The sequence below is a fragment of the Bombina bombina genome, chromosome 2 (assembly GCF_027579735.1).
Source record: "Bombina bombina isolate aBomBom1 chromosome 2, aBomBom1.pri, whole genome shotgun sequence".
Lineage (NCBI taxonomy): Eukaryota > Metazoa > Chordata > Amphibia > Anura > Bombinatoridae > Bombina > Bombina bombina.
The window spans coordinates 968,991,782-969,019,678 of NC_069500.1; the positions used below are offsets into that span (position 1 = coordinate 968,991,782).

At 36.6% G+C, this 27,897-nt stretch overlaps 1 protein-coding gene across 2 annotated transcripts in view; it reads right to left on the minus strand.

Annotated features, from left to right (window-relative positions):
* The window catches only part of LOC128649916 (alcohol dehydrogenase 1), a 106,311-nt gene that overhangs the window by 24,407 nt on the left and 54,007 nt on the right, over nt 1–27,897 (minus strand). Inside the window, exon 8 of one of the 2 annotated variants that reach the window (XM_053703468.1) lies at nt 4,290–4,428. The exons of the other annotated variant lie outside the window; for it this stretch is intronic. Coding sequence (XP_053559443.1) covers nt 4,290–4,428 — 139 coding nt within the window. The remainder of the gene's footprint in view (nt 1–4,289; nt 4,429–27,897) is intronic. 2 annotated transcript variants of the gene reach the window in all.

Genomic DNA, 27,897 nt, shown 5'->3' on the forward strand with positions numbered 1-27,897 from the left:
GTGCAGCCATCAATCTGCAGCTAGCTCCCACTTCCTGAGCCTACCTAGGTATGCTTTCTAACAATGGATATCAAGAGAACAAAGCAATTTAGATAAAATAAGTAGATTGGAAAGTTGTTTAAATGGTATGCTTTAATTAACATGGAAACAAAAATTGAGTTTCATATCCCTTTAAGTTAAAGCGATTTCATTTTTATTTTCTAACCAACAGGAAGTGCAAATGCCCATTAAGGCCTGATTGCTTACTGTTTATTGGTGGATAATGACACACCTCACAAAAAAAATGACATTTTTGTTTTGTTTGTATAGAAACGTTCATCTCACAAAAAATATAATAATCTAAAAGGTCCCCTTTAAAAGGACAGTCAAGTCCAAAAAAAACCTTTCATGATTTAAATAGGGAATGCAATTTTAAACAGCTTTCCAATTTACTTGTATGACCAATTTATAAACATGTGAACTAACGTTAGCCCTCTAGCTGTGAAAAACTGTCAAAAGCATTCAGATAAGAGGCGGCCTTCAAGGACTTATAAATTAGCATATGAGCCTACGTAGGTTTAGATTTCAACTAAGAATACCAAGAAAACAAAGCAAATTTGATAATAAAATTAAATTAGAAATGTGTTTAAAATGACATGCCCTATCTGAATCATGAAAGTTTAATTTGGACTTTACTATCCCTTTTTAACCCCTTAACGACCGAGGACGTGCAGGGTACGTCCTCAAAAAAAAGGCAGTTAATGCCTGAGAACGTACCCTGCACGTCCTCGGTTTGGAAAGCAGCTGGAAGCGATCCTGCTCGCTTCCAGCTGCTTTCCGGTTATTGCAGTGATGCCTCGATATGGAGGCATCCTGCAATAACTTTTTTAAGCCATCCGGTGCAGAGAGAGCCACTCTGTGGCCCTCTCTGCACCGGAGATCGGTGGCTCCCTGCGTTGGTGGGTGGGAGCCGGACCGGGAGGCGGGTGGCGGCCATCGATGGCCCTGGTTATGTGCAGGGGGGGCGGGATCGTGGGCGGGGATGAGCGGGGGCGTGCACGGACGCGTGCGCGTGCACGGGAGGGCGGGGGCGGGCGCGTGCACGGGGAGGGAGCGGGTGGGAACCGCTACACTACAGAAAATTTGTTAATAAAAAATGTTTAAATGCCTTAATATTTTTTTAAAAAAAAAAAGATCAGCAAGGTGGTGGGGGTTTGTCTGTGTGGGGGGGAAGCTACACTACAGAAAAAAGCCAAATAAATATAAAAAAAACACTTTTTTTTTGCAAACTGATGGCCCCCAATGAGGCAGAGGGGATGGTCAGTGAGCGGTTTTGGGGGGGATCAGGGAGGTTGGGGGCTAAGGGGGGGATCCTACACCCTAGCATATATAAATATGCTAAAAAAAATTTTTTTTTTTTTTAAAAAAAATCCTTTTATTTTAGTACTGGCAGACTTTCTGCCAGTACTTAAGATGGCGGGGACAATTGTGGGGTGGGGGAGGGAAGGGAGCTGTTTGGGAGGGATCAGGGGGTGGGATGTGTCAGGTGGGAGGCTGATCTCTACACTAAAGCTAAAATTAATCCTGCAAGCTCCCTACAAACTCCCTAATTAACCCCTTCACTGCTAGCCAGAATACACGTGTGAGGAGCAGCAGGATTTAGCGGCCTTCTAATTACCAGAAAGCAACGCCAAAGTCATATATGTCTGCTATTTCTGAACAAAGGGGATCCCAGACAAGTATTTACAACCATTTGTGCCATAATTGCACAAGCTGTTTGTAAATTATTTCAGTGAGAAACCTAATATTGTGAAAAATTTAACTTTTTTTTCAATTTGATCGCATTTGGCGGTGAAATGGTGGCATGAAATATACCAAAATGTGCCTAGATCAATACTTGGGGTTGTCTACTATACTACACTAATGCTAAAATTAACCCTACAAGCTCCCTAAAAGCTCCCTAATTAACCCCTTAACTGCTGGGCATAATACACTTGTGGTGCGCAGTGGCATTTAGCGGCCTTCTAATTACCAAAAAAGCAACGCCAAAGCCATATATGTCTGCTATTTCTGAACAAAGGGGATCCCAGAGAAGAATTTACAACCATTTATGCCATAATTGCACAAGTTGTTTGTAAATAATTTCAGTGAGAAACCAAAAGTTTGTGAAAAAATTTGTGAAAAAGTGAACAATTTTTTGTATTTGATCGCATTTGGCGGTGAAATGGTGGTATGAAATATACCAAAATTGTCCTAGATCAATACTTTGGGATGTCTACTAAAAAAAAATATATACATGTCAAGGGATATTCAGGGATTCCTGAAAGATATTAGTGTTCTAATGTAACTAGCGCTAATTTTGGAAAAAAGTGGTTTGGAAATAGCAAAGTGCTACTTGTATTTATGGCCCTATAACTTGCAAAAAAAGCAAAGAACATGTAAACATTGGGTATTTCTAAACTCAGGACAAAATTTTGAAACTATTTAGCATGGGTGTTTTTTGGTGGTTGTAGATATGTAACAGATTTTGGGGGTCAAAGTTAGAAAAAGTGTGTTTTTTTCAATTTTTCCTCATATTTTATATTTTTTTTAGAGTAAATTATAAGATATGATGAAAATAATGGTATCTTTAGAAAGTCCATTTAGTGGCGAGAAAAACGGTATATAATATGTGTGGGTACAGTAAATGAGTAATAAGAAAATTACAGCTAAACACAAACACCGCAAAAATGTAAAAATAGCCTTGGTCCCAAACGGACAGAAAATGGAAAAGTGCTGTGGTCATTAAGGGGTTAAATTGCATGCTCTATCTGAGTCATAAAGTTGTAAAAAAATTGACATATATCTCCCTTTTATAAAAGTGTAGGATGGCCATAAACAATGTTTTATAAAGAGTATAGATTTGTTTCAATAAAGAGGATAGATTTGTTATTAAGCAATTGTAAATACAAATATTAACCCTTGTTTATATTTGCCTTTTTTAAAATGTCCACATCCAATATATTAAAGTAAGCAGTATTGGTGCAATAAGAAACAAAATCAAAATAGTTTAGTCTCCTATTAAAGGGACACAAAGGTAATTTTCTAAGAATTTGTGTTGCTTAAAAAGAAAGATAAATCCCTTTATTATCCATTCCAAAGTTTTGCACAACCAACACTGTTATAGAAATACACCTTTTACCTCTGTGATTACCTTGGTTTAGCTTTAAATTAAGAATACCAAGAGAACAAAGCAAAATTGGTGATAAAAGTAAATTGGAAAGTTGATTAAAATTACATGCCCTATTTGTATCATGAAAGTTTATTTTGGACTTGACTGTTCCTTTAACTACTGTGATGTACCCTCATAAATGTAAGATACTACTGTACTTGTTAAAGGGACAGTCTACACCAGAATTTTTATTGTTTTAAAAGATAGATAATCCCTTTATTACCCATTCCCCAGTTTTGCATAACCAACACAGTTATATTAATATACTTTTAACCTCTGTGATTATCTTGTATCTAAGCCTCTGCAAACTGCCCCTTTATTTCAGTTCTTTCGACAGACTTGCAGTTTAGCCAATCAGTGCCTGCTCCCAGATAACTTCATGTGCACAAGCACAGTGTTATCTATATGAAATACGTGAACTAACACCCTCTAGTGGTGAAAAAATGTTAAAATGCATTCTGAAAAGAGGTGGCCTTCAAGGTCTAAGAAATTAGCATGTGAACCTCCTAGGTTAAGCTTTCAACTAAGAATACCAAGAGAACAAAGCAAAATTGGTGATAAAAGTAAATTAGAAAATTGTTTAAAATTACATGCTCTATCTGAATCATGAAAGTTTATTTTGGCCTAGACTGTCCCTTTAACGTATGTTTTGTAATGTACCCCATGAATCTACTTTACTTTGTATAGTGCTTCATAAGTAACTATTAATAATAATAAATAATAATAGGTTAACTTTGTGGTCTAATATTCTATGTGAACTTCAGTATGCTGTCATGGAAAAGAGCTACGTTTCTATAGAGAGAGAATAGAGGAAATGGGAGTAAATTAAACTTTTTTTTTTTTTTCTTATAACGTAAACTTTTTTAATTTAATTCCCATTTTCTTTTAACTGGCACAACGCGCACTGTTTCATAAAATAGTGGTGTTTTAGCAGCAAGCTTTATATTTCTGTTATAATATTGTTCAGCAGCATAACATACTGAAACTTGTTACTTGTGACATTATTACTATAATTCAACTGAATAAATAAAAACGTAAACCATAATTCAGAACGAGATACTCCTTTGTAGTTTAATTACCCGTAAATAATATTATTCACCTCTTTCCAGAGCGCAGAAGTTCAAATCCTTTATTGATGTCATTAAATGGCAAAGTGTGGCTCACAAGCTCATCCAAATTAAATTTATTCTGCATGTAATCATCAACTAATCGAGGGACACTTTCCTTACTCTTCCAGCCTGTGTATAGAGAGTTACACTGTAGAATTATTATTATTATTATTTATTTATATGAGTTGCCAATATACTGATTAAGCTTATTTACATGTTAAAATTAGTATTAAGTAGACCAAACACACTTACACGATAACTTCATTTTAAAAAAAACCTGAAAGCTAACTTAAAACTCCCAATAATTCCATTAAAAAAAACAAGTGTGTTCCTAATATTTTTGTGGACATGTTTATCTTCAATATGTTAGATATACTTACTTGCCACTCACAAATAATGTTCACTCTATAGCCACCGTAACAGTGACAGAAAGGCTAAAGTGAAAATGTTTAGCATTAAAGACACACACTGAAGACAAAGATACCATAACATGTTTCGAAATGGACGTCTCACAATTTCAACAATAGTTTTAGCATACACTTGGCTAGATTACGAGTTGTGCGTTAGGGTAAAAAAGCAGCGTTAAGAGGTCCTAACGCTGCTTTTTTACGCCTGCTGGTATTACGAGTCTTGCCGGTTTAGGTGTACCGCACACTTCATTGGCCTTACCGCAAAACGACTTACGTAAACTTCGTAAAGTCTTTTTTCTATGGGACTTCCATAGCGCCTGTCCTGGGAGGCCAAAAAGTGAGCGGTACACCCTCTACCTCCAAGAGTCCTAACGCATTTAAAAGTCAGTAGTTAAGAGTTTTATGGTACAACGGCGTAACATAAAACTCATAACTAAAGTGCTAAAAAGTACACTTACACCCATATACTATCTATTAACCCCTAAACCGAGGCCCTCCCGCATCGCAAATAATAAAATAAAATTTTTAACCCCTAATCTGCCGCTCCGGACACCGCCGCCACCTACATTATATTTATGAACCCCTAATCTGCTGCCCCCAACATCGCCGACACCTACATTATATTTATTAACCCTTAATCTGCCGCCCCCAATGTCGCCGCAACCTACCTACACTTATTAACCCCTAATCTGCCACCCCCAACGTCGCCGCCACTATAATAAACATATTAACCCCTAAACCGCCGCACTCCGCCTCGCAAACATTAGTTAAATATTATTAACCCCTAATCTGCCGTCCCTAACATTGCTGCCACCTACCTACATTTATTAACCCCTAATCTGCCGTCCCCAACGTCGCAGCCACTATATTAAAGTTATTAACCCCTATACCTAAGTCTAACCCTAAACCTAACACCCACTAACTTAAATATAATTTAAATAAATCTAAATAAATATTCCTATCATTAACCAAATTATTCCTATTTAAAACTAAATACTTACCTATAAAATAAACCCTAAGTTAGCTACAATATAACTAATAGTTACATTGTAGCTAGCTTAGGGTTTATTTTTATTTTACAGGCAAGTTTGTATTTATTTTAACTAGGTAGAATAGTTACTAAATAGTTATTGACTATTTAATAACTACCTAGTTAAAATAAATACAAATTTACCTGTAAAATAAAACCTAACCTAAGTTACACTAACACCTAACACTACACTATAATTAAATAAATTAACTAAATTAAATAAAATTACCTAAATTAAATTAGCTAAAGTACACAAAAAACAAACACTAAATTACAGAAAATAATTAACAAATTACAGAAATTTGAACTAATTACACCTAATCTAATAGCCCTATTAAATTAAAAAAACCTAGCCTAAACTAAACTACCAATAGCCCTTAAAAGGGCCTTTTGAGGGGCATTGCCCCAAAGTAATCAGCTCTTTTACCTGTAAAAAAAATACAAACAACCCCCCAACAGTAAAACCCACCACCCACACAACCAACCCCCCAAATAAAATACTATCTAAAAAAACCTAAGCTCCCCATTGCCCTGAAAAGGGCATTTGGATAGGTATTGCCCTTAAAAGGGCAGTTAGCTCTTTTGCTGCCCAAACCCTAATCTAAAAAATAAAACCCACCCAATACACCCTTAAAAAAACCTAACAGTATACTGAGAAGAGGGAAAAGTAAATGAATCCCCACCTTCATCAAGAATGACACACATCAGGCCACTAAAGGGGCACTTTAGAAAGCAGCAGTTTTACCCTCTATTTACTACTATCTGAGGAACTATGGTAGGCAGAAAAAGCCTTTGTCTTGCACTTTGTATAGTACTAAATATTACTCTTGGGGGACTTGTAATTTTTATATAAGATGATGGCGCAACATAATGCTCTGTAAGTAATGGATACATTTTAGCATTTAGAATTTAGCTATTATTTTAAACCATCTACGCAGCTTAAAGTGATGGTAAATTTCAGACTTTAAGAAAGTTGCAATGAAAAATATATTAGTGTACAAGCAAAACTGCATAATATTTTTTTTTTTGAAGTGTATATATATATTTTATAAAACAAGATTTATAATCCTACTTGGTATCTTCTGTTCCTCCGCCCCCATCCATTTCCTCGTTTGGCTGGGCTGTAACATGGAGAACAGTCTCACCCACTCTATACATAGGCTTCCTAAGGGCTTTCAAAGGGCTGGACTTCAAGAGTGTCATATGACACAAACACACTGATTGGATATTTATTTTAATGGTCATAAAAAAGTGGGCTGGCATAACATTGTAATAGAAACAGATTTAACCCTTTTCACAAATAGATTAAAAAGAAAAAGGTACACATACTTTTTTAATGGCAAAGATTACATATACAGTATTGCATTTGACTAACTAAGGTTTACCATAACTTTAACTGACCAGATAAACCATTTGAAATAGGATTTGGCCTCTCCATATATTATTATGTAAACTATCTACCAGAGACCAATACATTTGTTTTTAAATATTGCTGTCTACTAATACTTACTTTGCTCTATATGGGAAAATCTGAAAAAAGAGAGAGTTAAGCAGCACCCTTTACTAATATTGTGCTTTGAAACCTGAAGTTCAGTTGGAGATTGAACTATTGCTCCAGCAAGCTAGGATGATTATCTGGTAGGCCTATGATTGGAGATGGATACTTATTGCGCTTTAAATCATGTGCTGTCTCATAAAGAGTAGGTACTGCAGCCTTGTTTGGCATCCATAAAATAAATGCAAGCAATTTTGTTGATGGTATCTGCAGCAGATATGGCCCACTTGGAGGGAAGTTACTTCAGTGTGTGGAAGGAATGCAATTGTTCTTTCATTTCACTTTACTTATTTTATCCATTTGCATATTGGGTAAGCATTAATATGTGTCCTTGTCAATCTGTTCTAATCTTGAGCCATCAGGACAAGCTTAGCAATGGCATTCAATGACAGTTGTCACTAATATTTGAAAGGTTCTTTTAAAGTTCCATTATTAAAATATGCTATAAAACGATATGAGGGGTACTATAATAATTGATACAATAGTGAAAAACAAAATTTATGCTTACCTGATAAAAAATTTTTTTTATGGTGGTTAGAGTTCACAAGTCATTACTCCTGGGAATTTAACTCCTGGCCAGTAGGAGGAGCAAAGGTTCCCAAAACTCCAAGAGCACTTTATCTATCTCACTCAATCTGGTATGCTAGTCTGACATATAGACAAGCAAGGGGAAGTAAAAAGGTAGGAAAGGAAAAAGCATGGAAAATGAGGTGCAAAATAGAACTGCCGCCAGAAAAATGTAAGTACATAAAAATGGAAAATGGGTGGGTCTAGCGGACTCTCACTACCATGAAAGAAATTAATTTATCAGGTAAGCATACATTTTGTTTTCTTTTATAAGGTGGTGAGAGTCCACGGGCCATAACTCCTGGGAAATAATACCGAAGCTGTGTCATTTGGGCAGGACAATTTTTTTTGGAAAGGCAGGCACCTAATTTCCAGACACTTCTGCCTGAAGGTCTTTCCTAAAAAAAGCCACTTCAGAAGTTGCAAAAACATCAAAATGGTAGAATTCATTAAAAGCCCAGGAAGTGGAGGGAAAAAATATATGAAGGCTCACAAAACAGAGCAGACAATTCAAAAACTTGTGGCAGAAGAAATTGCTAAGAAAAAAAAGAGTTTCCTAGATAGAAACTATGGGGGCTATCTATCAAGCTCCGAACGGAGCTTGACGGCTCATGTTTCTGGCGGATCTTCAGACTCGCCAGAAACACAAGTTATCGAGCAGCGGTCACAAAGAGCAGGCGGACAGGAATCGCCGGAATTCAACCTGATCGAGTACGATCGGGTTGATTGACACCCCCTGCTGGCAGCCCATTGCCCGCGAGTCTGCAGAGGGCAGCGTTGCACCAGCTGCTGGTGCTGGTGCAATGTCCGCAAGACATTTGATAAATAGGCCCCTAAATGTTCAAAGCATTAATAGGCTCTAACTACGACATATGCAAAACTTCTAGAACCAAATTAAGGTTCCAATTGGTTTAATCACTGGTTTTATCCAGACTTTGAACAGAAGTTGAACAAAGCTATGAACTTAAGAAAGTTTAGCAATATTCTTATAGTACACAGAAAGTGTAGAAATGTGACCCCTTAAAGAGCTATAGGATAAAACCTTATCTAAGTTCTCTTGTAAAAGTAGATGAATTGTAAGAATTCTAAAGGGATTCCAGTTAAAACGTTTCACACCAGGAAGGAAAAACTTTCCAAATCGTATTGTAGATTTTTGTGAATACTTATAGTGTAATTATAGTCTTGATAAAGCCCAGCTTTGGGTGAAACGCGTAGAAACGCATAGACCGAGACCGACTAGGACACTTTCTGTCACTGCTTATCTACACCAGATCCCACCAGATCACTTAACTGCCCACCCTGTGGAGTTTTACAAAAATAGGCGGGAGGCGATCTACACTAACATCTTGGATGAATTGAAGTACAAGGAGATCATCATACCTCTGATACAGAGGTTTTTTCATCTTTATTTCTTCAACTGTAGTGCTACAGAAATACTGGAGCCACCATCAACCTTTAACTCCACGTGATGTCAGACAAGTCACTTAATTACCAACACAGCGGTTGTAAGCTAACAATCCTCCTGGACACGGACAGAGCTGCAGAGAGGATTCAAACAACTAACTGCATCCCTGTGATCTACTATCCGAAGTTAAGGTATTGCTATTCCAGTGGCATTGTCCGCTAAAATACAGACATCATCTATTATTAGTGATTGATCCCTTATCAGATATTCAATTATATACGCCTACTTCATTGGAAAGACTTTGGCTTTTTATTATGGATTCTGTTTTGTAATGGGTTAATGTACAGATAGATTTACTCTATTTTTCTACCAGTTTACTCCTGTAAGTGGGTTAGACCAGACCCTGTTATTTTATATTGCTTTTATTCATTCAGGGAGACCTCCCACCACATTTTATATCATTTTGTGTCAATTTTGTACATATTAAATTGTATCAGTTTATCAACATACGATTTCTCCAGCCTTTGATTATTTTTTATATTTTTGCCTTCTAGTCTATCACTGATTAAATAATATCATCCTAAATGTATAAATATTAACTTTTTGTTCCATGTTTTTTAGCGCTGCCTCTTTCTTTTTTAGAAAAGGACTTGAGACAGTAGGTTGTGTCTTGGTGGAAGAGACCACAGAGGATAACTGGACATCTGAACAAGATCTGTGAACCAAGTTCTGTGTGGCCAAGCAGGAGCAATCAGAATTACTGATGATAGATCTTGTTTGATATGAGTTATCACTCTTGGCAACAGAATATTAAAAATGTAATCAAGAAGAAATTACTATGGAGCTGCTAGAGCATATATAAACTCCGCCTGAGGATCCCTGGATCTTGCAAAATATCTGCCAAGTTTATCTTTCAAATGACTAACCATCAGTTATATTTCTGGAAGACCTCATTAATCTAGAGTGTTCTCTGCACAAGTCAAAATACTGGAAAACTATCGCTAGAGAACTGCAAATTCCCCTTGATGATTGATATAGGCCACTGCTATGAAATTGTCTGGCTGAAACCACAGATAAGTCTTGTTTTTTTCAGGAGAGGCCAGCTCTGAAGGGCCCTAAAGAGTGCATGGAGTTCTAGAATGTTATTGGTAACCTCACCTTCTGCATATATTGTGAATATTGTCCAGGTTGGGCATTCGAAGAACACCCCCAGAGAAATGGATTGCTGATTGACTGTCTCACTTTGAAATCCAAGAGGATTCTTTGAAAAAAGTTGAGTATAGTCCTTTCATCATTGACTTGGCAGGCAGAGCTGAAGATGTCTCATGTGAAACCTCACAAAAGGAATAGCATCTGATGCTGATATCATCAGATCTAACACGTTCATGCACTGAGATACTGTAGAATTAAAAAAAAGAGATTAAAGAGTTAAACAAAATGTCTGAACCTTTAATCTCCTTTGATCTGTTAAGTAAAGTCTCAAGAAATTGAGTCGATAATGACTCCTAGAAAAGATTAGCGCTACAGAGAAGACAGGAAAAAATGAGGGGGGTTAAACCCTACAGAGCTGCCCAGAGAAAACAAGAGCATAAACTATATATTGTGGTGGTTAAAAAACTGCTGTGCAAAATAAACAGGCGCACCCTAACAAGGATCAACAGGAAAGCACTACAGAGCTAGGGTGAAGCATATAAAAAAAGTTAAAAGCCAAACAATGTAAAGGAGCAGACTAATAAGTATGTAAACAAACAAAAATGGGGTAGCAGAGGGAGAATGCTACAATGCTAACTGACAGAATAAAAAAGTGGAACCTCATAGTCCAAAGCCTGTCTCCCAATAATAACTAGACAATAAATCATTATGAGTGTTTACTGTGGTATATGAATGTATGTAAAATGTCTCACTGCTATGATGTACAAATATGTAAGTGTACCTGCTAATAGCCTGTGATTACTAGCTACAAACCACTGCATCCAGTAGAGAGCCCATACAGTATTGTATACATCACAGCAGAGGATTTTAGTAGGGGGCATATTGACAAACCAACAGGAGAAGGCTAAGAGGTCAATCCCTGCAACACTTGTGGCAGGTTTTTTATAAACTCCTTACTGGGAGTAAGTGTGTCACTACCCTACTCCAATCTCCCCTCTGTCTCTCAGTAGCAGCTCTTAAGAGAAGGAAAATAAGCCTCACACTGGTGTGAGGACCCTTCTCAAAGAAGAATCTGGAGCACCTTAATTGTTCATCTACCTCCAGTGGAGGCAAAGATAAGACTAGTATACCAGAGAGGTGAGAGGAATTAAGTGCTCTCGGGGTTTTGGGAATCTTTGCCTTTTTCTAGTGGCCAGGAGTTGAATTCCCAGGAATAATGGCTCATGGACTCTCACCACCTTATGAAAGAAATAGGCTATAATTTACATAATAATATCAAAGAATCAGTGATATTTGAATAAATACTGAATCCTTTAAAAACACATTATATAAAAAATTCACTATTGTAAAATGAAAAAGCCGTAACTACTTTCTTCTGGATATTAATATCCTGTATATGATATCTTGTTCCTATAACAAAAAGAACACACCAAAATGTAGTTATCTGGCAGCTGTGTTTGCAACATTGTTTATAGTAATACATACAGAAAGAGAAGCTGTCTGCCAGGAACAAACAACAGCTCAGTGGCTTGTTCTATGGCCGGTTACCACCTGGGAGTAGCTTCTTTTTGCCCAATTATGCTTGTCACAGAGGAAAACTTTCCTGAAGTATATAAGTCTGATCCTGTCTAACAAGGTAAGTCCAGGCCCAAAATACCAGGCAATTCTCCTCTGAACAAGGAAATGGCAACCCGAGACAATCATTTTGGCCTCCTTTGGGCCTCATCAGTGAGGTGCAGCCATATCCCTGTTTATCACATTGGACAAGGAGTCCACGTCTGGTTTCCCCCATTACCCTTAGGTAACCTTTCCCCAGGGTCATAATAGAAACACATACAGAAAGATAAGCAGTCTGCCAAGAACAAACAACAGCTCTACGGCTTATTCTATGGCTCCATTACCACCTGGGAGTAGTTACTTTTAGCTCAATTGTGTTTTTCACAGAGGAAAACTTTCCTGAAGTATATCAGTCTAATCCCGTCAAACAAGGTAATTCCAGCTCCAAATAGTTGCAAACACTGCTGCTATAGACTGCTAAAGACATGTGCATGCTCCTGAGCTCCTATCAACTTCCCTAGATTTACCCTTCAATAAAGGATATGAAGAGAAAAAAGACAAAATATGATAAAAAGTTGTTTAAAAGTGTTCAATCTCACCATAACACCTCATTTAACTGCTTTATTTAACCATATATACATATACATTGTTTATAGTAATACATACAGAAAGAGAAGCTGTCTGCCAGGAACAAACAACAGCTCAGTGGCTTGTTCTATGGCCGGTTACCACCTGGGTGTAGCTTCTTTTTTTCCCAATTATGCTTGTCACAGAGGAAAACTTTCCTGAAGTATATAAGTCTGATCCTGTCTAACAAGGTAAGTCCAGGCCCAAAATACCAGGCAATTCTCCTCTGAACAAGGAAATGGCAACCCGAGACAATCATTTTGGCCTCCTTTGGGCCTCATCAGTGAGGTGCAGCCATATCCCTGTTTATCACATTGGACAAGGAGTCCACGTCTGGTTTCCCCCATCACCCTTAGGTAACCTTTCCCCAGGGTCATAATAGAAACACATACAGAAAGATAAGCAGTCTGCCAAGAACAAACAACAGCTCTATGGCTTATTCTATGGCTCCATTACCATCTGGGAGTAGTTACTTTTAGCTCAATTGTGTTTTTCACAGAGGAAAACTTTACTGAAGTATATCAGTCTAATCCCGTCAAACAAGGTAATTCCAGCTCCAAATAGTTGCAAACACTGCTGCTATAGACTGCTAAAGAAATGTGCATGCTCCTGAGCTCCTATCAACTTCCCTAGATTTACCCTTCAATAAAGGATATGAAGAGAAAAAAGACAAAATATGATAAAAAGTTGTTTAAAAGTGTTCAATCTCACCATAACACCTCATTTAACTGCTTTATTTAACCATATATACATAGAAGGTAATGAACCTACAGCTAATTTCACAGCTTCTTACACAACCCTGATATTAAAAAAAGGGAAAGATCTGGCTATGAAGGAATCTTACAGGCCCATTGCTCTCATGAATTCAGATTACAAATTGTTAACTTCCATTTTAGCTCAGCGGTTGCAATCTCTTCTTCCCTCCATTATTAATCCAGATCAAGCTGGTTTCGTGAAGAACAGGAATTCTGCTGCTAAAATAAGAGAACTCTTCCTTACCATAGACTATCTTAGGACAGCTGAGGGCTCAGGTCAAGCAGGGAAGGGGCCTAATTCGGATTTGGCAATTCTAGCTATAGACGCCGAGAAGGCCTTCGATTCAGTTCACCATGACCATCTGTTATTCGCCTTAGAACAATTTGGACTGAAAAGAAACTTCATTAAGTTTGTTGAAAAATTATATCGAAATGCCTCCACGAGGATGGTGGTCAATGGGCATCTGTCTTATGATATAACTTTGCGCAGGGGAACTAGGCAAGGGTGTCCCCTTTCCCCGCTTCTTTTTGATATTTCCATCGAACCGCTTGCTATATTAATTAGGCAGCAACTCGAGGGAATTAAGATAGGCAGGAAGGAACTAAAGATCACACTCTATACGAATATACCTAGACTTCTTTCAATTTCACAACAGTTCGGATCATTTTACGGATATAAGGTTAACATCACAAAATCAGAACTTCTTTGGATAAAGCAGACCGGGGAATCTTATACAAATGTACCTTTTTCTCTGTAGTTCATGATTCTTTCAGATATTTAGGCATATTGATATCCTCTAATCCTGATACTTGGTATTCCCTTAATATTACTCCAATTTTAAGCAAAATCAAAGATACTTTTAAAAATTGACATAATTTACCTCTCTCTTTATCTGGACGCATAGCAGCATAAAAGATGATTCTCCTCCCCAAAATGCTTTATATTCTTCAGAATGCCCCACTGCTTTTAAAGAGGAAAGACTTAGCTCTCTGCAGTTCCCTTTTAAAATAGTTTATATGGCAAAACAGGAGGCCTAGAATCTCACTTTCGAAACTTTCTCTTCCTATAAAATACGGAGGACTGCCTTTACCTGATCTTAGGGTTTATAATTATGTTTTTTTAGCTTGTATAGTAACTGATTGGTTATTCTCATAAGATTATGTTACAAATAATAATCTTGAAAAAAAAATATAACATATCCTTTTCCCTCGTGTTGCTCATTCATTTTGATACTAGCTTTATTCCATCGGAAATACAAAAATTGAAAACTATATATAATCCGATTTTAGCATGGAAAAAGATTTGTAATATGTTAGCCATAGAACATCGAGTCTCGAGATATATCCCACTTTTGGGGAACCCTCAGTTCCAAGCAGGATTAAATTCAACACTCTTTCTAAAATGGAAACTTGAGGGTTTCTCCAATGTATGCCAGATACTAGACATGGAGAGAAGTTGCGTTAAATCATTTGATTCCCTTAGAACAGAATTCAACCTTTCACATGGAAATTTCTTTATGTATCTTCAGGCAAGACATGATGCCCAAAAACTCACAAATGACTATGGCTGGAACTGGTCCCTAGGGAACATTGAGAATTGGCTTATTTTAGTCAAGAATGGATATATGTCAATTACTCCCTGTTATAATATCTTGGTTTCAGATATGGGTACAGTTAATCTTGATAAAATTTCTATTAAGTGGGTTGCAATGTTAACTCAAGAACTAGACCCCAAACTACCATATCTCTCAATCCAAGAAGTTATGCGAGCAACTATCTCCTCTTCCTGGAGGGAGTCTCATTTGAAGTTACTCCACATGTCTTATTACACTCCAGAAAAGGGATTTAAATGAGGCAACACTAATTTTAATGTTTGTCCCAAATGCTCCTTCCCTTCAGTGAACCATCTGCACATGATATGGGCCTATCCAAAAATTGGAAACTTTTGGCTTAAAGTTCAATTTTGGCTTCACAAAACATTGAATATACCCTCTTTGATTCTGTCGTCAGTAACATGGTTTTTCTTTGCCCTAACATGCTGCTAGAATACGAGTTCTGCGTTAGCTTTAAAAAGCAGCGTTGATGAGGTCCCAACGCTGCTTTTTACCTAACGCTGGTATTACAAGTTTTGCAGGTAGAGGCTCACCGCTCAGTTTTCTTCCGCGACTCGAGGCTACCGCAAATCCCCTTACATCAATTGCGTATCCTATCTTTTTAATGGGATTTGGCTAACGCTGGTATTACGAGTCTTGGAGAAAGTGAGCGGTAGAGCTCTACCTCCAAGACTCCAACCGCATTTAAAAGTCAGTAGATAAGAGTTTTATGGGCTAATGCCGGAACATAAAGCTCTTAACTACAGTGCTACAAAGTACACTAACACCCATAAACTACATATTAACCCCTAAACTGAGGCCCCCCCACATCGCAAACACTAGAATAAAATTATTTAACCCCTAATCTGCCGACCGGACACCGCTGCCACCTACATTATACCTATGAACCCCTAATCTGCTGCCCATAACATCGCCAACACCTACATTATATTTCTTAACCCCAAATCTGCCCCCCCAACGTCGCCGCCACTATAATAAAGTTATTAACCCCTAAACCTAAGTCTAACCCTAACCCTAACACCCCCCTAAATTACATATAATTTAAATAAATCTAAATAGAATTACTATAATTAAATAAATTAATCCTATTTAAAACTAAATACTTACCTGTAAAATAAACCCTAATATAGCTACAATATAACTAATAGTTACATTGTAGCTATTTTAGGATTTATATTTATTTTACAGGCAACTTTGTATTTATTTTAACTAGGTACAATAGCTATTAAATAGTTAAGAACTATTTAATAGCTACCTAGTTAAAATAATTACAAAATTACCTGTAAAATAAATCCTAACCTGTTACAAATACACCTAACACTACACTATCAATAAATTAATTAAATAAATTAAATACAATTATATAAAATAAAATACAATTAAATAAACTAAACTATATTACAAAAAAAACAAACACTAAATTACAAAAAATAAAAACACATTACAAGAATTTTAATCTAATTACACCTAATCTAAGCCCCCTAATAAAATAAAAAAGCCCCCCAAAATAATAAAATTCCCTATCCTACACTAAATTACAAAGTAATCAGCTCTTTTACCAGCCCTTAAAAGGGCTTTTTGCGGGGCATTGCCAAAAAGTAATCAGCTCTTTTACCTGTAAAAAAAAAAATACAATACTACCCCCCAACATTACAACCCACCACCCACACACCCCTACTGTAAAACCCACCCGATCCCCCCTTAAAAAAACCTAACACTACCCCATTGAAGATCACATTACCTTGAGCCGTGTTCACCCAGCCGGGCACCGATGGGCCAGAAGAGGACATCCGGACCGGCAGAAGTCTTCATCAGATCGGGGCAGAAGAGGTCCTCCATCCAGCAGAAGTCTTCATCCAAGCGGCATCTTCTATCTTCAATCAATCGGAGCGGGTCCATCTTCTATACAGCCGACGCGGAGCCATCCTCTTCTTCCGATGTCCTAACGAAGAATGACGATTCCTTTAAATTACGTCATCCAAGATGGCGTCCCTCGAATTCCGATTGGCTGATAGGATTCTATCAGCCAATCGGAATTAAGGTAGGAAAAATCTCATTGGTTGATGCTATCAGTCAATCGGATTGAAGTTCAATCCGATTGGCTGATTGGATCAGCCAATAGAATGCGAGGTCAATTCTATTGGCTGATCCAATCAGCCAATCGGTTTGAACTTCAATCCAATTGGCTGATAGCATCAACCAATCGGATTTTTCCTACCTTAATTCCGATTGGCTGATAGAATCCTATCAGCCAATCAGAATTCGAGGGACGCCATCTTGGATGACGTCATTTAAAGGAACCGTCATTCTTCGTTAGGACATCGGAAGAAGAGGATGGCTCCGCGTCGGCTGTATAGAAGATGGACTCACTCCGCTCCGACTGATTGAAGATAGAAGATGCCGCTTGGATGAAGACTTCTGCTGGATGGAGGACCTCTTCTGCCCCGATCGGATGAAAACTTCTGCCGGTCCGGATGTCCTCTTCTGGCCCATCGGTGCCCGGCTGGGTGAACACGGCTCAAGGTAGGGTGATCTTCAATGGGGTAGTGTTAGGTTTTTTTAAGGGGGGATCAGGTGGATTTTAGAGTAGGGGTGTGTGGGTGGTGGGTTGTAATGTTGGGGGGGTATTGTATTTTTTTTTTTACAGGTAAAAGAGCTGATTACTTTGGGGCAATGCCCCGCAAAAAGCCCTTTTAAGGGCTGGTAAAAGCACTGATTACTTTGTAATTTAGTGTAGGATAGGGAATTTTATTATTTTGGGGGGGTTTTTTATTTTATTAGGGGGCTTAGATTAGGTGTAATTAGATTAAAATTCTTGTAATATTTTTTTATTTTTTGTAATTTAGTGTTTGTTTTTTTTGTAATATAGTTTAGTTTATTTAATTGTATTTTATTTTAGATAATTGTATTTATTTTTTTATTAATTTATTGATAGTGTAGTGTTAGGTGTATTTGTAACTTAGGTTAGGATTTATTTTACAGGTAATTTTGTAATTATTTTAACTAAGTAGCTATTAAATAGTTATTAACTATTTAATAGCTATTGTACCTAGTTAAAATAAATACAAAGTTGCCTGTAAAATAAATATAAATCCTAAAATAGCTACAATGTAACTATTAGTTATATTGTAGCTATATTAGGGTTTATTTTACAGGTAAGTATTTAGTTTTAAATAGGATTAATTTATTTAATTATAGTTATTTTATTTAGATTTATTTAAATTATATTTAAATTAGGTGGGTGTTAGGGTTAGACAGGTTTAGGGGTTAATAACTTTATTATAGTAGCGGCGACGTTGGGTGCGGGAGATTAGGGGTTAATAATTGTAGGTAGGTGGCGGCGACGTGGGGGGGCAGATTAGGGGTTAATAAAATTTACTGTAGTGTTTGCGAGGTGGGAGTGCGGCGGTTTAGGGGTTAATACATTTATTATAGTGGCGGCGATGTCCGGTCGGCAGATTAGGGGTTAATAAGTGTAGGTAGGTGGTGGAGACGTTGGGGCGGCAGAATAGGGGTTAATAAATATAATGTAGGTGTCGGCGATGTTGGGGGCAGTATATTAGGGGTTCATAGGGATAATGTAGGTGGCGGCGGTGTCCGGAGCAGCAGATTAGGAGTTAATAATATAATGCAGGTGTCTGCGATAGCGGGGGTGGCAGATTAGGGGTTAATAAGTGTAAGATTAGGGGTGTTTAGACTCGGGGTTCATGTTAGGGTGTTAGGTGCAGACATAACTTTTATTTCCCTATAGGAATCAATGGGGCTGCGTTAGGAGCTGGACGCTGCTTTTTTGCAGGTGTTAGGTTTTTTCCAGCCAGCTCAGCCCCATTGTTTCCTATGGGGAAATTGTGCACGAGCACGTTTAGCCAGCTCACTGCTGACTTAAGCAACGCTGGTATTACAGGTAGAAGTGGAGCTAAATTTGCTCAACGCTCACTTTTCTGAGGCTAACGCAGCCATTCAGAAAACTTGTAATACCAGTGTTGGCTTAAGTGAGCACTGGAAAAAAAAGCCTTGTTAGCCCCGCAGGTCTTTACCAACAAAAGTTGTAATCTAGGCGTCAGAGAATAAGCAAGCCAACATTGAAATTATTAATATCGCCATATTGGCCGCTAGATATCTTTATCTTTAAAAAATGGAAAATGTGAACAGTCCCTAGTATATCGGAAATCAAAAACTGCTTAAAGAAACAATGCATTCTTGAACAGTTCAATACCAATATAGATAATGATCAGGATATCATTAGGTTCTTCCTTAAATGGTCAGCGTTTATAAAAGCACTTTCCCCTAATGAAATTGAATACCTGATATACCCCTTTCGAAATTTTGATCTGGTTCTACTCGGGATGTGGTAAACTGGTCTTCCCCTTCCCTTTCCCCCCCCCCCCCTTTTTTTTTTTTTCTTTATTATTTTCTCTTTGGTAAAACATAAAATTCCAACAATGTGTAGCCAATATCGGAAAGATACATATTTTATTTATTTTGAAAATGTAAATGTCTTATATCTATATGGTGTATCCTCCTAGATGCATCCCATGCAGGGATTACATTTATTTTGTATATCTTGTAACGCACTGTTGGCTGTAAATAAAGAATTAAAAAAAAAAAAAGTGTTTACCTGAAAAATGTAAGTTTATTTAGACTTGTTTTTTTGCTTTAAAAATATTGTTAGCGTTGATTATTTTGAAACTAGCACTAAATTATCCCTTGGATAGAAGCTCAGGGGCTGATAATGACAACTCCAATAGAATAGACCTTTTGTTGGACAGTAAGATGCATCACAAGCATAAGAACACATATCTTTATTTTTTACAAAAGAAACTTCTGTTTTTGTTGGGGGTTTTAATACCAGGAAGAACAAAAAATGCCTTATGAAAAATTAGAAACAGAGTGACACAAATACAGCCACCAGCAAAATGTCTTGAAACTCTCCAGTGCCATGATCATATGAAAAATAGGACAATTGAACATAGAGATAATTCTTTCCAGACCCTAGAACAGGGATGGTCAGAAGTTTTGCAACTACAATTCCCATGATGTTCAGACACTATCTGAAGTTATAGGCGGGATCAGACTTACATACTACAGGAAAGTTCTACTCTGTGAAAAGTATTACTGGGCTAAAAAGAAGCTGCACCAAGGTGGTAAATCGCCAAAGAACCGGCTAACAATGTTATTTAGTTGTTTGTTCGTTCCTGTAAGTGAGCTTCTCTCTTTGTGTATTGACTATCTGAAGTTGATCACCCCTGCCCTTAAACATTTAAAAGATTGTAGCCTTATTTATCCAATCAGAATAATTTATTCAGTTTTCGGTATGTGAATTGACATGTGATCGATCAAAAAATATTAGTCCACAGCTCTTTGAGCTGTGTTGTAAATAGGTGGTTGTCATAAAACAGTGGTTAAAATTATCATGGGCTGCAATGTGTGTTATTAGGATGATGCAATTGTCATGCTCGTTGCATCACAATATATTGATTTCACATTATTATTGCTGTTTGTATTTTGGTCCTTTTATGGTTTTATTGCTTCATTCTATCGGGAGTAATGGATGGCTCCCTAAGCACTCTTTCTTCTACGAAACCTAAAGCAGTACCTATAGGACACTACCTGTGAGCTTACTGGAAAAATGAGGCTTATACTCTGTATTATGCTGCAATTCTACTTATTTTGAGTTTGTCATGACTTATGTATGTGTCATTCCATTGTTATGTATTTACGGCTGACTCAATAAAAAGAAAAAAATATTTAAAAAAAATGTATCATGGACTACATATATAAAGCTGCATTATAGTAAATGAAGCTTGTCCAAAAAAATGTGATATTATCAAAGGGTTACAATCCTATATGTATTTTTTAGTAATCCAAGTACCACAGTTTGATTGAAACTAAGGCACATAATGAATCTGGTAGTTTAAAATGGGATAGCATTGAGAATATTTCCCTTAAGCATGGCATGTGACATCTTCCAATGAAAACAGAGGGGTGGATCCCAATCTATTGGCTATCTACTTCTGATAATAATTTAAAATTTTTGGCTGAAAAGGTCAATGTGTTTTTTGAGTGATCACAATCCAGAATGGATTCAGCCACCAAATGTTCACTGCCGCAAAAATGTTTTCAACAGAAAATCTCCTTAACACATGTTTTTATTTGTTAAGTTCTTGTTATCAGGACAGAAAATGGGGAATCCAACAGAAACTGGCATTTACAATTGCCTTTTCTAAAAACATTTTTTTTCTCCGTTTTCTGATGCAGCTATCTCACATGCCATGAAATATCAAAATTGACTTAGCACTGAGGTGTGAAAATGGCTTAGTAGTGAAAGGGTTAACATTTACAATGACCGATTTTAAAAGAACCGTTTTCTGGTTACATACATCTAAAATCTAGAAGATGACTGTGGGTTTAGAAGGACTTTTGTCATCTTCTAAAACTGGATTTTAACAGTTCTCAAACTAATGGGATTGCACCTTTGTGAGCCGGAGTTCAAGAACTAGAAAACGTGCTTTGACTTTGCGGTCATGAAAGAGAGATCCTTTCTGAAATGGAGCAATGTCACGATTTACAGGGTGAGAACTGTTTAATGGCAACTGAAATAAGAACTGAATGCCAATATAACAATTTGAGCATCAATTGTTGCCTTTCTGTGATTAGACTGAGTAAAAGATTAAATGACTGTGTAACAAAGAGCAAAGCTTTATAGTATAATTCTAGCCCCTGATATTCCAGTTAATTGTTGCCTTTCTGTGATTAGACTGAGTAAAAGATTAAATGACTGTGTAACAAAGAGCAAAGCTTTATAGTATAATTCTCGCCCCTGATATTCCAGTTTCTAGATGAAAGCAATCCTTAATAATAGTATTTCAGTTAGCGCATGGACACTTTACAAGTTTTTTTATGGTTTTTATCACACTAGAGCAGCACATAATTGCTGGCTATGTACTGTTATGGTACTCTGAGTAAATACATTTTAGAGTTATAATGTTTGCGATCATAGGGTATTGTATGTTTTTCGTTTATCATGTCTCTTCCATTACTTTATTTGGTACAGTTATGTCATCTACAAGGTCATTACAGAAAGTTATCTATGTTGTATTTTGCACAATTCAACCTCAATAAAAATACTGAGTAACTAAATGGCAATGTTTCAAGCCTTAAAGTCATCTAAAATGTGTAGTTTCTGGAGAAAAAAAAAAAATGTTATTGAAAACCAAAACATTTTCTTTACATTTGGATCTAACCTGAGTTATCTAACACAACTTACACTGGAAATATAAAACATATTATAAACTCATAGATGTGTTTATCCAGAAATACATCTTTAAAACATGGGTAAAGTAGCATCTATCAAATAACTTTGTAAAATAATTTTTAAAAGGGTACCAAGAGAGACAGGTAGCCATGGTTGCAAGAATATAATCCCAGCTCCTTTTGTTTTGTGTTTTGCTTTTTGTTTTTTATACAACATACAAAACATTTCCTTATGCTTTGTAAAAAAATGTTCAAACCTTCACATTAAACATAACTAATATTGAATGACTATATAATAATAATTTTAAAAACATACCTTTTTTTCTTATTAAATAAAGTTTAATGTGTCGGGATAGCATGTAAGAATAAAGGTTACTATATTATCCTCTTGAGAAATGTTTTTAGGGTTTTTAATAAAATAAAAAAATAAAAAGTACAAATAAATGTAACAACTACACAGTCTATAAATAATGAACTATTTTGCACACCTAAGCATTTGTGACCTAATAGCCTTCCAACAGTACACAATAGTAGAGACAAGGCTTTGTAATTTAAAGGTAGCAATCATACGTTAAACCTGAGTTTGTAATCCGTGTTTAATGACAGACTGGTGATGTGACAATTTTATGTAACCTTGAGCCACAAAGCCATTGCTTAACACTACTGACTTCATCATAACTAGTTTTTGAGTTGTATATTTGATTCTTATTTACCATGTTGTCTAACTAGGGAACATAAGCAGTTTTTCAACAACATGGTTTTTCTACATTTTTTCACTTTTCATTCTTAGGGGTGGGCGTGAATTGTTTTTGTGAATATATTCAATAATGAGCCTATCTTTATTTAAAGGGACAGTCTAGGCCAAAATAAACTTTCATGATTCAGATAGAGCATGTAATTTTAAACAATTTTCCAATTTACTTTTATCACCAATTTTGCTTTGTTCTCTTGGTATTCTTAGTTGAAAGCTTAACCTAGGAGGTTCATATGCTAATTTCTTAGACCTTGAAGCCCACCTCTTTCAGATTGCATTTTAACAGTTTTTCACCACTAGAGGGTGTTAGTTCACATATTTCATATAGATAACACTGTGCTCGTGCACGTGAAGTAATCTGGGAGCTGGCACTGATTGGCTAGACTGCAAGTCTGTCAAAAGAACTGAAAAAAGGGGCAGTTTGCAGAGGCTTAGATACAAGGTAATCACAGAGGTAAAAAGTATATTAATATAACTGTGTTGGTTATGCAAAACTGGGAAATAAGTAATAAAGGGATTATCTATCTTTTAAAACAATAAAAATTCTGGTGTAGACTGTCCCTTTAAATACTTCTACTACTATAAATGATACTATAAATGAATGTATTAAAGTACAAAGGGTCCAATTATCTAAACTTCGCTGGCTCTGACGGTTTGTCATGTTGACCCTCGCAGGGGCTGCAGTGGAGGAGTTATCTTAAGAAAGAGGCAGTTCCTGCGAGTGGCAAGATGTCTGCTATGGAAAGTAATGAAGTTTGCTGGAAAGGGAAACTTCGCTGTGTATGGCGAAGTTAGCAGTGAGAAGGGGGCGCAATTTAAAAAATTAAATTCTGCATCAAAAAATGAAGACATTACACTGCTTTATGCGTATAGCATTGTACAATTGCCTCTATTTTCGTATGCATGTGTTTTTCTTTAAAAATTAGACTTTCATGAAATCAAATAGAGCATACAGTTTTAAGTGACTTTCCAATTTACTTATATTATATTTTGCACATTATTTTTATATTCACAGTTTCTAAAGCACCAGCTCATACTGAGCATGTGCACAAGCTCACAGGGTATACATATACTAGTCTGTGATTTGCTGATGGCTGTCACATGATACAGGGGGCCAGCAAATGAAGAAAAAATTAATTTGTACAAAAAAAAAATCTACTGCTTATTTGAAATTCAGAGTAAGTGCTATTGTATTACCATTTTATTTTGCACTGGTTAATTGTGTAATTCTACTGTATTTTGAGGTCCTTTAAGTATTTTGCATATTTTGTCACAACCTTGCCACCTTTTAGTTTGCGAGAAAATACAGTAAGATCTGTAGGGTGGAAATGTTTATATAATTACACTTGGATTTGAGAGAAAAATTCCAACACACCCATGGAACGTCCAAGTTCAGCCCATTTTATGATAAAACAACAATTACGCTTTGTATTTTGTATGAATTCATGTTTTTTGTACATCCAGTTTCCTTAAATTATGATTTACTCTGTGCATATATGATTTATTCCTGTGTAATTGACATTCAGATTTTATGTTTTTCGCTAAAATTAATTTTGGTGAACAATTTTGATGTACCTTAACATGAAAACATTCTCCTGCGTATTTGGCTCAAATATTCGTTTTGTATGATTGTTAATTTACGATTTTCATTGTGCACTTTTCTAATGTATGCATCTCCTTCCCATATGAAAATACAGTATTTTCATATGGGACACCCTGTTTTCAGGGTAAAAAGTGGCTCTAGATAATTCCACCAGGGAAAATGGAGTACTTGTGAGCATTCCTAAATAATCTCGCCGCAGTGGCGTAGCGTGGGGGGGGGCACAGGGGCGGTTGCCCCGTGCGCATAATTATGGGGGGCGCAAAGCGCTTGGTTCACAGCTTCCACCAGACAGTAGACACCAGTAGACACAGACCCTCCAGCAGCGCTTTGGCAAGCAAAGGGAACAGGGAGGGAGGAAGATAAACATTCTAACAGGCGCCCTGCTGTTCTGTTTTGAGTCAAGTGTTAACTTCAATTGTAAGTGTCATCAAGTGCTGCCTGTGAGTCTGTGACTGTAACTAGTGTAATTTGTAATCCGACTCTCACTCTGTCAGACTGTTACCTACTGACTAGCGTTACGGTTACGTCACTTAGCACAGCCGGTCCAGTCTCCTCCCATTCCCAGTGAGCAGGTCAGGAGGGAGCAAGAAGTGGAGGAAGACTGTGTCTCTAGCGCGTTATGCCCACCCGTGACTTTAAGGTAAGTAATGTGGGAGATTAAAGGAATGTTCTGATGTGTATGTTTGTTGCTGCTTTGTCTCATATAGTAAAACCCCCCTAAAAAAGATCTGAAAGTACAATGCAGGAAAACGCAGTGTTAGAAGGTGGCAGAGTCTGAGATACTGATAACAAACTGACTGACTGATGCCAACCCTATTGACCACAAATTTTATATATCAGCCATCATGCATAGCATGTAAAAGTTATAGAGTGCAGGGCAGCCAGCACATATTCCAACCAAGGCAGGGCCAAGGCTCATAATGACATGAGAAGAGATTAGCGCTGCAGAATCTGTTGGCGCTCTACAAATAACCGATAATAATAAGAGATGCTTCATGCTTGTAATCAAGGGTTCCCAATGCAGTGCGTCACATTGATCAGACAATTTTCAGTCTGAGTGTTTGCAATTTTTAGGGTGTTCCTGGACCGTGTTAACATTCCTCTTAGCATGTTTAATCCTGCATTGTGAGCTGATGATAAGTATCAAATAAACAGGATGGCTGGCAAGGGAGCAAGGGAGAAAGGAGGGGTTGAAGGGGCAGAGGAAAAAAAAAAAAAATCAGTATACAGCTCAAAACAGCTTTCTTATCTCAAAGGCAGCATCCTGTGCTCTTCCAAGCAGATGGTGACATTGTCAGGGAATATGTGGGCACCTGTGCGCATACTTTGCTTTCCCTTATCCAGGGCCCAGGGTAGCATATGGATACAGATAACCGACTGCACTTATCATTATGCATACCATACTGAGACTGAATACGGAATTAACATATCTACTAAAGCAACTATCCATCTTTACATACATTTGCTTCTGCGAATATCTTTCTTTTCCAAGATCAGTGCAGAAGCAGTGCAAATTATTTTATTGCCAATGTATTGTTAGTACTGGGAGTGGCAATATGAGTTAATAACATAAATTATCTTGCATTATATTGGGAACAAAACATTTTCCTTGTTCTTATTTCATTTTTCCCCCCTGTAAATCCTTTAAGAGAGCCATAATTATCTGTGAATTAATCAAAGGAATGTTTTGATCTTTTTGAGTGTGTTACATAAAGAAAAGAGAAAAATGTCTGGATACCACATGCATTATTTTAAACAAGCAGCAAAGTTTATAATAATAGATTAAAAAAACTAGAAAAATGTACTCAGCCTTCCTACTTGCATGTATTATGTACAGACATGGCTTGCACTATACAGGTGTATGTTTAGCCTGCCATCAGATGAGGGTGTTGCATGTCACACAGTTTGAGGATGTCACATGAAACTAAGAGTGAGCAAATCACAAAGTACATTGGTGTCAGGTGGCATTATGGCCAAGGGTGTCACAAAGGGATTAGGGTCAGGGGTGTCACAACTTCATACAGCTCAATGTACCTTACTTTGAGCATATACTCTGTCTTGTTAGTGTCATAGTGCCCTGATGCCTTTATAATAGATACAAATGCATTTATGCACTGTTCTAAGCAATCACTGTGTAGTATGTAGACGGGTCAATTAATTTGCAACATTTTGTAGCATGCTTAGGTACGGTACTGGAGCTTCAGTCATTCTAAGGAGTTATTTTTCAGCAAAAGCAAGCAAAATTATCAATGAATGTATATTTTTTTATTATGAATTCATTTTTGGTTGATTTCATTTTAAGTTTAAAGGTCTGTTAAAAAACAAGCTAATCCATTATTTTCAATAACTGTCTGAATTGAATATTTCTAAGACTATAGTTATTTAACAAATATTTTATTTACCTGCATATGCATTATAGATGTGCATTTTCAGTACATACTGTTTGTCAGTATGCAATTGTATATCTTACATTCACCCACCAATAAACAAAGTACTGTCCAGGGTCTGAACCAAAAATTGGCTGACAGCTTAGCTTAGATGCCTTCTTTTTCCAATAAAGATAGCAAGAGGACAAAGAAAAATTGATAGGAGTAAATTAGAAAGTTGCTTAAAATTGCACGCTCTATCTGAATCATAAAGCTGTTGAATAATGTTGGATTATTTTAGGGAATAAATAAAACTGGATTTATTTAAATGTCTTAAAATGTCAAAGTTCTTAAGACATTTGGATAACGAGACATTGCAACATTGGTTGGTGCAAATTGGTTTATAAAAAGTAGCGTTATAGGCAAGGTTAAAAGGAAATTTATCAATTTGTATGGTTTTAGGATTTGAGTCATTTGCCCAAGAAAATAGGGATTTTTATTGAGTAGTTTTTTAAGAGTTGGTTTATGTAAACCAGTATGAATGATTTTTAATCAGTGAATGTATTGGAGGATTGATTTTAAGTAACACGGAAAGATTTAGGATATCCTTAAAAGATACAAAATATAAGTGATTATTTTTATCAGTCATTGTATCAGTGTTTATTTGTGCTTATAAATATCCAGGTATTTAGAGTTATAAGTAACGTATAGTGTTTTTGATAAGCAGATGGAACTATTAAACTCTTTCTTTACTATCTATTTAGCCTGATCATTGGAACCAGATCCAAATGAACTATAATTATTAAATTATTAAAGAATGGTTTATTGAGTCCCCATTATCTATTGATTAGGGGAGTGAGGTACAGAGTTGGAGGTACAACATAATAACTGGTTTTACTCTTCTCAGAGAAAGATTAGAATATAAAGTTTTTCGGAGAATACTAAACATC